The 14,198-nt window shown below is 45.0% G+C and overlaps 1 protein-coding gene and 1 long non-coding RNA gene across 2 annotated transcripts; one reads left to right on the forward strand and one right to left on the reverse strand.

Moving 5' to 3' along the window:
* Nucleotides 1-7,615: 7,615 nt before the first annotated feature.
* Nucleotides 7,616-10,340, reverse strand: LOC121090497. Its single transcript, XR_005828584.1, has 2 exons — nucleotides 10,201-10,340; nucleotides 7,616-10,116 (listed from the first exon to the last, which is right to left on the reverse strand). It is a non-coding gene; the product is annotated as an uncharacterized LOC121090497 (long non-coding RNA).
* A 310-nt stretch (nucleotides 10,341-10,650) lies between these two features.
* CCN2 (cellular communication network factor 2) lies at nucleotides 10,651-13,896 on the forward strand. Its single transcript, XM_040599093.1, has 5 exons — nucleotides 10,651-11,076; nucleotides 11,179-11,401; nucleotides 11,554-11,805; nucleotides 12,025-12,236; nucleotides 12,552-13,896. The coding sequence occupies exons 1-5, from the start codon at nucleotides 10,675-10,677 to the stop codon at nucleotides 12,846-12,848; spliced, it is 1,386 nt and encodes a 461-aa protein (XP_040455027.1). The 5' UTR covers nucleotides 10,651-10,674; the 3' UTR covers nucleotides 12,849-13,896.
* The last annotated feature ends 302 nt before the right edge of the window (nucleotides 13,897-14,198 follow it).

Below are 14,198 nucleotides of genomic sequence, written 5' to 3' on the forward strand. Positions count from 1 at the left end.
AGGTCATTGACACAAAGAGAATTTCAAAATAAACTCCCCTTATGTTTCTCCCTTACAAATCAAACCGGAACATTGACACGTTTAAAAACAAAAGAATTCCAACTTTTTTCTAAGCTTCATTTGGCTGAAAATTAATGCAAGCAATGCACAGGGTCTATTTCACCAGGATGCCTCTTTCAAATGAAAACAAACTTTGATTAAAGCTTCCCAGTTGCCTAGAAATTTAAGGAGAAAAAACTACAAATGTTCCTGGTGACTTTTTCTCTCAGTTGAGAAAATGATAGGCTGTATAAGTGGTGTAAAAGAGATTAATAGATAGGCAGGAGGTGCCCCCCACTTTAAACACACACCAAAAATAAAAGTCCTGGAGACCCAAAGGGGATTTTCGTAGCCTCGCTGTAGTTCTGACCCGTTCTCTAAGAGGAAAATAAATATCTGACTTCCTTATATACTCTTGAAAAAAAACCCTGTCATAATTTTAAAGTGTGTTGATCATAGTTTATTTTTAGATCTGACAAACCACAGAAACATCTCCAAAAATATTCTAAAGAAACACAGTGACCTTTCCAGCTTGGAAAGCAGAGATGTTTTAATAACGTTATCCAAGCTACAGTACAGGCTGAACAAATCTGTAAGACCCCTCAAAGAGATACCAAAAAAAGCCTCCCACATTCACCTATACATTGCCCCATAAAAACTTCTCACCGAGGCTAGCAAAGGTAGTCTTAACTACTAGCTCACACCCAGAAGCAGATCACCTATCAAAGAGGGGAGCATTGCTCTGAAGGCAGAAAAGGAGGTTCTTGGGAACTCAAGCTGAAGGCAGTGAGGAGTGATGGCTAACTTTACCTCTGTGCTTGAGAGCAAGCAATTCACTTAAGACCCAAGCAAAACAAGGAAAGGTGGTAAAAAGGCACTGAGACTCAGACTGCTCTAGGAATGGGAAATTAATGGCCAGGAAAAGGAGAAAGCTTCCAAAATTAACAGGGATTTGATACACAAATGATGCAAAAGTAAAGTGAATACTTTGCAAAGTGCAACAGGCAGAGGTGGGCAGAGAGGAAAGTTTTACCCCTTGTGCTTTGGTGATGACATGTTACAGCTGTCGATCAGAGTGTCACCACTGTCCTATGGTCAATCTGAAGCCAGCTATAACTGGGTACTGTATCACGTCTAGCAATTATCTCAGCCCCTACACTTACTTCCTTCCAAGCAAGAGCAGTCATTAGGCAAAAGGATCACAGATCTTGGGTCTATTTTCACCAGAAGTTGCCCAGCATCAATACTGTGGCCTCATATCACACAAATTATGGGCATTCTACTGTCTCAACCTTTGAAATGTTTTTCTCTCCACCTCCCTTGTTACTCCCATCTTAGTTCTCCCCAAAAGTCTAATGCATTAGTCCAGGACTATCGAATATGCTCTAAGTCCTGCAACTATGTTCCTGCTTGGCTGTCTTGGTAAATATCTGTGGGACAGAACTTCTTGTTACCTTGGCTTTTTTTTATTGCATATTATTTTTTTTTTAATAATTAAGTGATAAGAATGTACTGCTCTGTGTTGGTCTGCAGGATAAGCAGGAAAAATGAAGGAATTTTGAGCAAAACCATAACTTTGGCAGGATTTGCTCTGATATCCTTCAAGAAACAAAAATTAGACACCTCATCCATTCATCAAATTATTTGGCTTGAAATACAGCATGTATGGGTTTCTTGCTGGAGTTATATCATAATGAAATAACCTTTTTCAAATGTCAGAAGTGCATTATGGATCAGCTTTGGACATAATGTACAATGAAGTCTCTGGAGGTATGAACCTGTGACCTCTAGCACTAGAAATACACATCTATATTGTTTCAACTAAAAGAATGATTCAATTAAGATGACCGTTCATCCTAAACCATGATGAAGAGTAGAAATAGAAGGGAAAACACATGTAGTCAAAGTGTTGGATGTCTTAAAACCTCAAAAAGGACTGATGTAATTTCCCTAAAACTTAAAAAAAAAAAATAATCCTGAAAAGAATAAGCCACATGATGCTGGTTTTGGTCTTGGTTTTGTCTTTGTACAGATTTTGATTCTTCAAATATTACGAAACACACACCAGGTCCAGAACGAATACCTTGACATTGTACATTGGAAAAGCCTTCTAACCAGGGTCTAGGTTTTCATACTGTTAGGTGCCTGCCTTGTTATTCCCTTCTTTTACATACTCACACTTCATTGCCAATTTCCTCAGCCAATCTTCTAGGAAAAAAGCTTTGACAAACTAAGCTGAAAGCGCTTTAGGAAGAGTGGAACAGAAGTATAGGTATTTTAAAAACTGATTTATTTGACACTGTGACACTGACTCCAGTGACAGTGATCTCCAGATTTTTATTATGGCAAGAGTCCAGGTGAGTGCAATGAACTGTGGTACAACCTTCAGTATGTTTCTGACTTCAGTTCGTTCTATAACTCATGCATCATTGGAATTGAGGGAAAATTTTGAAGTTGCTCAAAATTTATTTATCTTTTCCTGTTTGCATTTTTATCTCTAGTTAACTCCCTGAATCTGTAACAACCACCCCTAAGAAAAACAAGAAACATGACATTTAGGCACAAGTTTGCCAAATGTATAAATGTTCTTGTTATCTTTGATGTTTATTGTTGAACAAAACCAGCTTTGCATTCCTTTGGACTTTCAATATACTTAACATAGTTCCATTCAAACCTAGATACATTACCTCCCAAAAGCAGAAACAAATTCCTTATGTTTTATTTGGAAACTGGACGATGAATTCTCTTTTTCTATGTATGTTAGGCACAAGGTTGTGGAATAGGCATTGAATTAGTCAATATACTATACACAAATAATGTAGATTTCTCCCAGGTTCCTTTTTATGATAGTTCAACAGTCCAGGAATCACAGATGTACAAAAAGCACGATTTCACCCAACAAATTATTTTCCTTCCCATCCTACTTTCACCATTCAAATCAAAAGCAAAGACCCGCTTGCCATATTTTCCTCTGCATTCTAAAGTAACACATTTAGCAAGTAATACACAGCATTGTTATTTCTCACGAGAGGTTACAGAAACATAAATATGATTTTTGCATTCCTTCTTTAATTCTTCCTTTTTCTTCACTTACTCTTTCTCATCACAGGTAGGTGCACTCAGATCTGGAGGATTTTAGAAAAGCAAATGTCCCTGATTCACTCCTTTCAATTGCTTTCCTGATCATTAACTAACTCCTGAAAATTACTTCTGTCTTTCTTTCCCAAAAATTGTTGACTAGGCTGTCCAATGATAAAACTCCCTACCACAAACCCCAAAAGCAAGAAACACATCGTCACTCCATGTGCCCCTTGATGCAGCCTGCTCCTGAGTGCAGCGGAGCAACCAAAACCAGACTGGAATCCAAAGGTGCTCAGAACAGAAGCACCCAGACTTCGCTGCAGATGTAACTCCTCTCTTCGGGCAAATGAGTTTGCCGCGGTTGAACAGACCTGAACACTGTTTCTTGGTGGTAAAATGCTGTGAAGGTAGTGGGAAGGAAACTGCCAAGCCCACCTCATCCTTGGCTGGTTCTCTTACACCGCTCGACACACCATTACCTCCACTTCCTTCTGTGTCCTCCCCCCAGCCCTTCCCACACAGACACATACGTGCACCTCTATCCTCAGCCCTATTTACCCTTTCCCGCTCAGCACCGTGGCTGGTTGTCTCTGGGCACAGGCTCAAACCAGACACGTGGGTGGGAAGCTGATAGCAGGGATAAGCCCCTTTCCACCTTCTTGTCTTACTGCATTACTCCAAAATCCCAGCCCACTCCTTCCACGCTCACACCTACATCCCTGTCTCTGCCCACATCCCTCCTCCTCAAAACTGCACCAGGCCCACTGGCAGGGCAGGACGGTGGCTGACGGCTGCGCTGCTACCGCAGACTATGTGCTGAGACCAGCTGTGGTCAGACACAGGCCAAGAGAGTATAACCCAGCAGCAGGGGCCAGGGTGTGAGGAACGCATCCCCACTCCCCATCCTCACAGCACAGGACACTCACGCTTTAAGCAGACAGAGCGGATTTCACCAACACAAACAGTCCCACAAGAGCAACCCTTTCCTACCAAATTGGCAAAACTTTCCTCGCTGTCTCTTCTGCCTGACAAAGATGCCTTGCCTCTGCCGAGCATTTTTTCTTCATTAGCAAATAGTCCCAACATGGGAAAAGCCTTTTGTCAGAATGACAGGGATTTTGCAAGTACTGTACAACTCCCACATGTCTTCTTCCCTCCTGAGGCAGGAAAACAATTCAGTCACATTCCCCTTACATCTGGACAGAAAAGCCGGTTGGAAATGAGTAAGAAAAACAGCGTGGTTTGCGATGCAGTGAACCATTCAGCTTGTCCCAGCTGCACAAACCCTCCAGCTCCTTCCTCCAACCAACCGTTTCACTACTAGCACATCCACTCTTCTCCTGTGCCCGTTCTTCTCCCCGTGAGGGACTGGCCAGGGTATGCCTGTGGAATACACGCACTTGCCTCGGTGGCTTCTTGGGCGGCACAGCCCTTTCCAAACTTCTGCTCCCCCCTGTGGCAGCTTGGTGGCAAAAAAGAAACAGAAAGCACGCTTCCCACGTCACGGAGTCTACCATCATCCTTTGCACGCCATTTATGAAGGAAAAAGAATTATGTGAAGACCTTGGGTGAGGTGTCACGGAATTTAAGGGGGTAAGATAAGAAAGCTGTTCCCAGGGAATCTGAAATTCAACCCTCTGTATCTTGTGAGTGACAAAGGAGAAAGAAAAAGATACGACTAGTTCATACATGTTTTTATAACTCACCTGAATTTTTTCTATTACGAAGTTCCTAACTCACAGGGTGAACACTGGTTAGGACAGTTTTAGGATTTTCAAATATCTTTCAAATCTTAGGTAAGGAAAAAAGGCAATTGATGAACTAACTGTCTTTTCACCCCATGTCATAATTGAATCTTAAAAAATCATACAGATCTACCATGCTATTAAGGTTAGACTTTTCCACCAGGTCCATCACAGGTAACTTCCTCACAAGAAATACACCACAAATAACTTCATAGACTCAATCTTCATAAAGACCCCGTTGTCTAAAACGGTCAACAAACACCAAGGTACAGTAAAAACCTAACCTTGATTTCTATTTAAAACCCCTTAATAAAAGGGTTATAAAAGGAGTAATATGCTCAGAAACACTTGCTGTTAGTGTAAGTCCCACCACGTTTACAACTTCATGCTTATTACTTAAAAGCCATTCATCACCAAGACATTTGTAGCAACATGGTTGTAAACTCTAGACCTGGGACCACTGCTGTTTAAAACAACTAAATTTCCTCAAATAGTTGCTGTAGGAAATCAAAATATCTAAGAAATATCCCCACTTCCTTAACAATGCACATTTCTTGGAGTATTAGCTTTTCTCAGCTCCATGTGAAAAACAGTCTGACAGAGAATTTCCCACCGACACCAGAGAGATTAGCATTGTAAGATGGTTTTCAGACCTGGTCCGGTAGTTGCTAAATTTCACACACATCCACGGGTCAATAAGGAAGCCACCTTGGCTGTTGTAGGTTACATCCTAGTTTCCCCATCTGCGTCACTTGTACAGATGTATTTACACAGGTCACATACCACACATCACTTGCTGAAAAAAACAGCCAGCCAAGCCAACAGCTGAACCATGGGGAACCATTTTCCTTGAACATTGAGCAGGGTCTAAAATCCGATGTTAATACGTTGAGGACATTACATTCCTTCATACATCAGCTGATGCAGTGTGCTTATCAAGCCTTCCAGAGGCATTATAGACCTATACAATAACCCAACTCCCCTGCTTTTCTCAGGGAGGCCTGTGTAAACCAAAAAGCCCATGCTACACTATACCAAGGTCAGTGAACTTGGGTTCCATCAAAAAGCAGGCAAGTTTTACAGACGCTGATCTCTCTCTTTCTCCCCAAATAAAACACTCTATCCGTTACTCAAATGTAAATATCAATTCTACTCTATCAGACAACATGGACAAGGGTATCCCACAGGATTCTCCACAGGCCTCTACTTCTCTACAGCAGCTACAACATAAATTGAGAGATCCCACAATTTATGGCAGAGCAAACTGCATTTGTTAAGTGAAGTCCCTAATGTGGTCAAGTCTTAATTAAACATCAATGTCTCTCAGCTTGGGGGAAAAACCCCATAAAACCTCAAAATTTACACTGACAGCTCCTGAGAGAAGCAGGTTGAAAAACTAAAAATAAAATCACATGCATTTTAGAATAAGCAGATCAGATTCAGTCATGCCCACACAAGCCATGTCAGAGTGGAAGGAAGCGTTCCTTCAGCTGTTTTCCACATGGTTCCTCTAAAAGCCGGACCTCAGAGGATTTCTGGTGGATGTTCTGAATCAAGTCCCTGGCCACGTTTCCACTCCAGCCAGTGACACTTAACTGTTTATGAATTATTAACTATCTATAGGACAATTATCAAAGGAGTGGTTAGTGACTCGCTGCAGTCCTACACTAGTTGATTTACAATGGCAAGAGGTTGCGAACCTCAGTCAGATCTGAGAAATGAACAGCTGGAAGTCTCTTTCCTCCTTACGCACCTTTGCGAGCGGCGGAAGGGCTCTGCACTTCCCCACAAAAACCTAGGACACAGCCAACCTCTGCACAGATGAATGCTGCTCCCTACAGTGCCAGTAAGATCTACAGCAAATTTTTCAGAACAAAATCAGATAAACTGAACCTGAGGCTTGGTAAGCAAAGAATCTTTGCCTTCATGCTACTTACGTCTTTTGTAAAGCTTTACATGTGCTTCAAATACTCGTTTAGATTATTCTACTTCCAGAATCATTTTGCTGCTTTAAGACCACACACATTCATAAAAACTCCAGTTACGTTTTAAAAACAAAACCAAGAGCTTAAAACAGCATTCTCAGTGACTCTAGAAGTAACAAAATATCATCTTAGAGCGTCTAGAACTGAAGTTTAAATAACGACAATTACCGAAAACAGAACTCAGATCTGCTGATGGGAATCACATCTGATGGTTTTACTTTGCTCATACTGCTGAATAGCTTTAGCTCAATGGACTTGAACTTCTCAAGTCCAAGTATTTTAATGGACAACAGTGCATTTCAGTGAATCTGCCCAACTGACCCTGGCAGAGAATCTGACCCAGTATCGTGAGGACCAGTTCCCCCAGTTCAGCGGTGAACATTTCCGTAGGCCCTATGCCATCCACTGCGCCACCCAGCCTTCTTATTCAGGTTCACTTTGGAGAAGAGTTAATGCCTCTCATTGGTAAGACTAGCTGACATGAACTGTCCTGGCTCCAAAGCGGAAGGCTTGCACCACATGCCTCACTCTAACAAAGCAATGCAAATGGCACGATGTAGGTAACTTGCTTGACAGCTTCTGGCAAATGTTGTTTTCTGTTTCGATTTGCCTTTGTTGATTCATGAGCTCACACATCCCTCCCAAACAGGATGAGCAAAAGTTCAGCAAACAGTTTACTTCAGAGCACTTTCTATGCCTACAGATACATAGAATAAGTTACCAGATGACTTCTAAGAAAGACAAATACCAGGCAACCACATTCACAATGGAATAAATCTTTATTTTTATTCTGTGTCTATTTCTGAGCTAGCAGCGTAAGTCTCGCTTGGAATCTGCATTTTAAGCAAAAGCCTGGTAACATAACTTCAACTAAACCTCTCAGGATTTTGAGATATATTTATTACAATTTTTAAGAAATATTCCGGTGAACATTTTAGGAAAGGAACTAACTGGCATACTAAACCTGAGGCAAGCCAGAAATGTCTGAAGCCAGCTACAAGCCTATCATGATGATAAACAGCCCAGGGTCCAGATGTCCATATACGGCAAGACTTCCTATAAGACTGACAGTGACAGTACTGTATGTGAATTGCGTATGGTTGTTGGATCAGATCCACATTCCTCGGGTATGTTTCTCTGGGAGCTTTTGATTTCCGCTTTGAGGGCTGGCTCAGACCTCCAGTTGCTCTTACAAAAAAATATCTGTGACTGAAAGTTGAAAATGTGCAAGATTCTTTCTTTAAGTACACAAACACTCCAAGTCTAGCCACTTTCCTGTAGTCTTGCCAGGTTTTCAGTGTGTCTGATACCTGATCAAGTGACTTTTTGGGGGGAAGGAGGAAAAAAAAGAAGGAAAAACACAAGAGAGGAATGCAGCATATCCACACCTGTACATTTTACAAGACTTCACCAAAGGAACTATACCGACTGAAACTGATGTAGACACACACATACCGTATATAGCTGTGTAAACAAGTCTGCAAGGCTGGTGCAGCGAATTCTTAGTTTCAGCAGAAAAAATACACTATCTTAAAAGCATGTGCTGTATAAACACCTGCATGGAAGTCAAAATTAGTGCATTTTAACCATTTTATGCATCAATGCCAAGATGTTTTTCTCCAACCCATGACACCCTGTCATCAGAAAGCATAAGCTGAAGACTGATTGCACTCTACCTTTGCTTCCAGGTTCCCTCTGCCCCTGTGCATACATACACATGCACAAACAAGGTCCCCATGAGTCACATCTAACAGCACAGAAACCGAAGTGACACAAAAGCAAACCTGATGGACCTTGATTCTTACCCACCTTCACCAGCTGGTACAACTTTTAATTCAGTGGGCTAATGCCCGATTCACAATGGTACAAGACCAGAATTAGTTCTCTAGACCAAATGCCTATTTAAGTCCTTTTTTTTTTTTTTCTCAGGGCAGCAAATGGATGCAGCTTGATGTACTTGGCCCGCAGTGTGAGGACTTAGGACAGATTTATCCTTTAATTTTGGATTTCCGGGCTTTCTGATGGTTTGTTACTTTTAAACATACTTTTTCTGTCAGTGAGATTCTTAGGTTTTGTTTAATAAAATTGTTTCTTTGAAAAAACTTCTTACATGGAAAGTTATAAAACATGTCAAGAGCCTCTTTCTCTCTCTCTCTCTCTCTCTCTCTCTCCCTCTCTGATGTTCTCCTACCATATTTAGGCATTTTAAAAAGGCATTCTGTTTACCTGGTTACATTTGCATTTTGGTATGCATGTCATACATAGTTTGGTACACATTATTTACCCAGTTCTGAGGCCATTCGAGTCCTTCAAGTAAATACAGATTTCAGGAAGCCTCTTAGGTCTGGGAACATATATTATTTACCATATAATATTTAATGTTAACTGTTCCCCTGATATTTTTTTTCTTTATCTTTCAGAGCCAATCTCATTTCTTTTAATAGAGAATTTCAAGTAGAAGAAATGACATCCAAACGACTTTACCAGTTGAAGTAGAGTGCTGGCAGAATATAAATAACAGTTTTACAGTACAATATATCCTATTAGCGCTTTATATGAAAACGTTTCTTTTTCCCCTCAAGAGTCCTGTGCATACATATTGCTGCATCACAGCGCGGAAGAACGCCTGCATATGGAGGGATGGAAAGAAGGAGGGGTATGGCAGCGGGAGAAAGCCTACATGCAAAAGACCGTATCTTTTAAGATAACCATCAGATTTCAGTTTGCCTAATAAGATGCATTAAGCCGGTCTCCCTCACTAAACACCAACATACTTCTATAGGTCAAAAGCCAAAATGCTGGCATTCCTTGCATTAAAGTGGAGGTCAAACAACATGACATCACTGAATATTCAGGTGATTATACATGGGGAGGTCAGGGAAGAACCATCCTCCTGGTTTAAAAAAAAAAAAAAAGAAAAAAGAAAAAAGAAAAAAGAAAAGAATTAAAAAGAGAGAGAAAACCATAACAGTTATCTGCAATGATTTAACACAAGCCATAATGCTTAGGTCTTGGGTTTGGTCAAATACAAACCACAACATTCAGGTTTTGGCCGAGTGTGGTGGCATGCCAGTCTCTTGTTGTAATCCTGGGGTAGACCATCAGCAAGGTTGGGAAGCAGAGATGTGCAAGGAACGTGTTGCTCAGAAATGACAGCTGCACACAGGCAGTGGGAAAATAATAGCCACTTCTTCCATGCTTCTGACTCCATCCGCTGTGCCAAATATTTCAGAGTAAATAGGACTCTCTCTATTCATAGAGAGCATCTATTAAGGAAGGAACACATTACAAATATTCAGTATGATTCAGTGGTACACAGAGTCAATTTATACCCGGTAGTGTAATTATACCTTTTTTTGGTAGCACCAAAGGGCCGGGACCGTTCGCCGCCGGGCACCCCGAGGCGAGGGCCCCACCGGCCGCCCCCGGGGCCTCGGCCAGCTCCGAAACCACCTGCCTCCCGTCCCCTCTGCCCGGCAAGCGACGAGGGGCGAGCGTGGACAGCTGAGGAAAGGAAATAATGGAGCCCCCCGGCCGCCCCCGGCAGCCGCGCCCCGCGCCCCTCGCCGCCGGACCCGCCGCCCCCTCCCAGCAGCGCGCTGCCGGGGGGAGCCGACGGCCGAGCGCTGCTGCAGCGGAGGTGACTCACGTTTACAAAACATCAGGATGAAAAATAAAAAAATGGGGGGGGGGGGGGGGGGGGGGGGGGCTGCGCGTTGGGGGGGGGGCGCAGACAGAGGAATGCGGGAGTCAGGGGTCAGGGCCGCTCCGGGGCGGCGGTGGCGGCGCGGGGCGGGGCGGGCGGCGCGGCGCGGCGCGCAGGAATGCGCGGAATGTCGCTGTTTGTCCGCGGCCCCATTCAGCCCATTGGCGAGGCCGCGCCGCCGCCGCGTATAAAGGGGCGGCCGCCCCGGCTCTCGGCAGTCAGACAGCCACTCTCCAGCCGCACTCGGGAGGAGCGGAGGAGAGCGGAGCAGCGCAGCACCCCGCAGCCACCCGACGGCCCAGCGCTCACCGCCACAGGCCCGGCCGCGCCGCTGAGGAGAACCGCCCGGCGAGAAACTCTCCTCTCCTCTCCGCCTCACCTCGGTTCACCTCACCGCCCCTCCGCCGTGCAGCCCGGCGCCCCTGCCCGCCCGACGCCGCGTCGCCCACAAGCCGCCGACCGCCGCGGAATGGCCCCAGCCAGCCTCGCCGTAGCCCTTCTCCTCGCCCTCCTCAGCCCGGTAAGTGCCGCCGCCCGCGGCGCCTCCACCCTGCCCCGGCCGGCGGGACCCTGTCCCCGGCCCCGGCGGCCCTAACGCCCCCTCTCTCCCCGCCGCTCGCAGGAGGCGCAGGGCCAGGAGTGCAGCGGGCAGTGCCAGTGCGGCGCGGGGCCCGGCCCCACCTGCCCCGCCGGCGTCTCCCTGGTGCTCGACGGCTGCGGCTGCTGCCGCGTCTGCGCCAAGCAGCTGGGCGAGCTCTGCACCGAGCGCGACCCCTGCGACCACCACAAGGGGCTCTTCTGCGACTTCGGCTCCCCCGCCAACCGCAGGATCGGCGTCTGCACCGGTGAGTGGGGGCCGGGGCTGCCGCCAACCGCGGGGACGGGGACAGGGTCCCGCCGGGCAGGGGAAGGGGGAAGCCGGGGCCGCGACCCGTCCTCGCCGCGCCTGCCGGCCGCCCCCCGCCCCACCTCACCCTCCGCCTCCTGCCCCTCGCAGCTCGGGACGGCGCCCCGTGCGTCTTCGGCGGCATGGTCTACCGGAGCGGCGAGTCCTTCCAGAGCAGCTGCAAGTACCAGTGCACCTGCCTGGACGGGGCGGTGGGCTGCGTGCCTCTCTGCAGCATGGACGTCCGCCTGCCCAGCCCCGACTGCCCCTACCCACGCCGGGTGAAGCTCCCTGGAAAGTGCTGCGAGGAGTGGGTCTGCGATGAGGCTAAAGAGCAGACCGCTGTGGGACCTGCTCTCGCTGGTGAGTGGGGGTACTTCTGTGGACAGCAGTCTGGGGGTAAGGGACACTCAGCATGGACGCTGAAGGCAGCGGGACAGAGCACCCTGGCAGCTGGAGTGCTGCAGTAAGTAGAGTTGTCCCACAGACTAAGTGTGGCTGCCTGAATTTCTTGGGAAAGAGAAGAGAGCCTTTAGTATGAGGTCAGGCACTGGTCTCATCTTGGTTGTTTGTCTCCTGCAGCTTACAGACTGGAAGAAACTTATGGTCCAGACCCAACGATGATGCGTGCTAATTGCCTGGTGCAGACCACAGAATGGAGTGCTTGCTCCAAGACCTGTGGCATGGGCATCTCAACCAGGGTCACCAACGACAATGCCTTCTGCAGGCTGGAGAAACAGAGTAGACTCTGCATGGTCAGACCTTGTGAAGCAGACCTGGAGGAGAACATCAAGGTAGATACTCATCTTTATGTATGATCTACTTGACTGCTTCAATCCCCTAGCAAAACCCCAGTGTCTTAACAAGAAGTGTCCGGTTCTGACTAGTAGTCTGTTTCAGGTGGTATTTGACTTTTGCCCCAGTGGTGAATAGTTTACAACTAAACGTCATTAATTTTCTCTCATGATGCATTGTGGCACCATGTAAGACACTCTTGTCTAATGAGGATATAATGAAGATTAGCGTGTCTGCTTGCCCTTAGGCTTTCCCACAGCACTAAGCTTGCAAGCTATCTTCTAAACATTTTGTATTCACTTATATCCTAACAGAAAGGAAAAAAATGCATTCGCACCCCCAAAATCTCCAAGCCCATCAAGTTTGAGCTGTCTGGCTGCACCAGTGTGAAGACCTATAGAGCTAAGTTCTGTGGTGTCTGCACTGATGGGCGCTGCTGCACACCCCACAGAACAGCCACCCTCCCCGTGGAGTTCAAGTGCCCTGATGGGGAGATCATGAAAAGGAAAATGATGTTCATCAAGACCTGCGCGTGCCACTACAACTGCCCTGGAGACAATGACATCTTTGAGTCTCTGTACTACAGAAAGATGTATGGAGATATGGCATAAAGCCAGAAGGAGGCACTAACTAGATTCTCAACTTGAACTGATTTGCATCTCATTTTGTAAACATGATTCAATAGCACAAGGTATTTAAATCGAGGTTTTTTTGGTTTTGTTTTTTTTTTTTTTTAATTTCAACAAACTGCTCCATGTGACTTAAGACAATTTTTCTACTGACCCCAAATGGTGGTTTGAAGAAGAAGGTAAAACGGACAGTGGGACCACAGCAAGATACAGCTTCAGAACATGTTTTTTGTGAGGTGGTGTGAAGGGGTTAAGGTAAATAGGCAGGAAAAGCAGATTCAAGCAATTGTTACCTTAATGTGGTACAGCGTGCTTCATCTAGTAGTGCAATTGAGAAGGAGACCGTTAGCACGTTTGCTGACGCTGGTTTAGTGACAGCAACAGCTGGAATGCAAACCCTCACCCAGCAAAGTGCTATGTAGGAGGTGTTCTGTTAGTCAGGACAGTAATGTTTCAGCTCCGACACTGATTCATGTACCTTGGTTAACAAGAATCAGAATTATGTCTATTAGACTGGACAGCTTGTGGCAGTTAATTTACCTGTAACAAGCTACTTTTTATTAATATTGTAAATACTGTGTGTATATATATTTGTACAGTTATCTAAATTAATTTAAAGTTTTGTGCCTTTGTTTAATGCTTTGAAATTTCAATGATAGCCTTTTTTTGGAACAAGATAGGTAGGATTTAAAGCTTGTCTGACAATGCATTCAAAGCATGAAATAGATACTCTAGTGGAAATTGCTCAGATAGGGCCAAATGATGAGTTGAGATCAAGATGGAGATGTTAGAGGTGCCTGTATCCTTACAAAGCATTCATCTGGCAAAATATGTTCACTTCCACTTTATTGGACAAGTGGCTTTAAGAGAAGTGGCTCTTCTGTAGCTCATCGGTCTTTCCACTGGAGCATTTGTTTCTTTCTTTGACTATGGCTCTTTCTGAACAGTTTATTTGTTGAGAAGTGTGACCAAAAGTTACATGTTTGCACCTTTTTAGTTGAAAATAAAGTATTTATATTTTTTATATAAATGGCTTGGTATTTCATTTACCTTTAGTCTTCCGTATTACTTTACATATTTCTAAAAGGGCTTGGCTTTGTGCACTAGATGAAAACAATGCATGGAGAGTTGGGGTCTCTTTGTCCAGAAGCACATACGTTTCTGAATAAGCTAATGATTTATGGTTACTTTCTCTGTTACTAGTGAACCCACTGTAGTTTGTTACTTTTCTGAATTCAGAATGGAGGACAGGGCCAGGCTTGTGTTTCCAGGCCTGGTATTGCGCTAGAAAGTGCAGCAGGTTCCTCGTGCATCACATGTGGTGCTTTAAAA

Source organism: Falco naumanni, chromosome 6 (assembly GCF_017639655.2).
Source record: "Falco naumanni isolate bFalNau1 chromosome 6, bFalNau1.pat, whole genome shotgun sequence".
NCBI lineage: Eukaryota > Metazoa > Chordata > Aves > Falconiformes > Falconidae > Falco > Falco naumanni.

Coding starts and splice junctions, on each gene's coding strand:
- CCN2 (XM_040599093.1), top strand. CDS start 10,675: ATGCGCGGAATGTCGCTGTTTGTCCGCGGCCCCATTCAGCCCATTGGC. Junction 11,402..11,553: donor CAGGATCGGCGTCTGCACCG/GTGAGTGGGGGC, acceptor TGCCCCTCGCAG/CTCGGGACGGCGCCCCGTGC. Junction 12,237..12,551: donor ACCTGGAGGAGAACATCAAG/GTAGATACTCAT, acceptor ATATCCTAACAG/AAAGGAAAAAAATGCATTCG.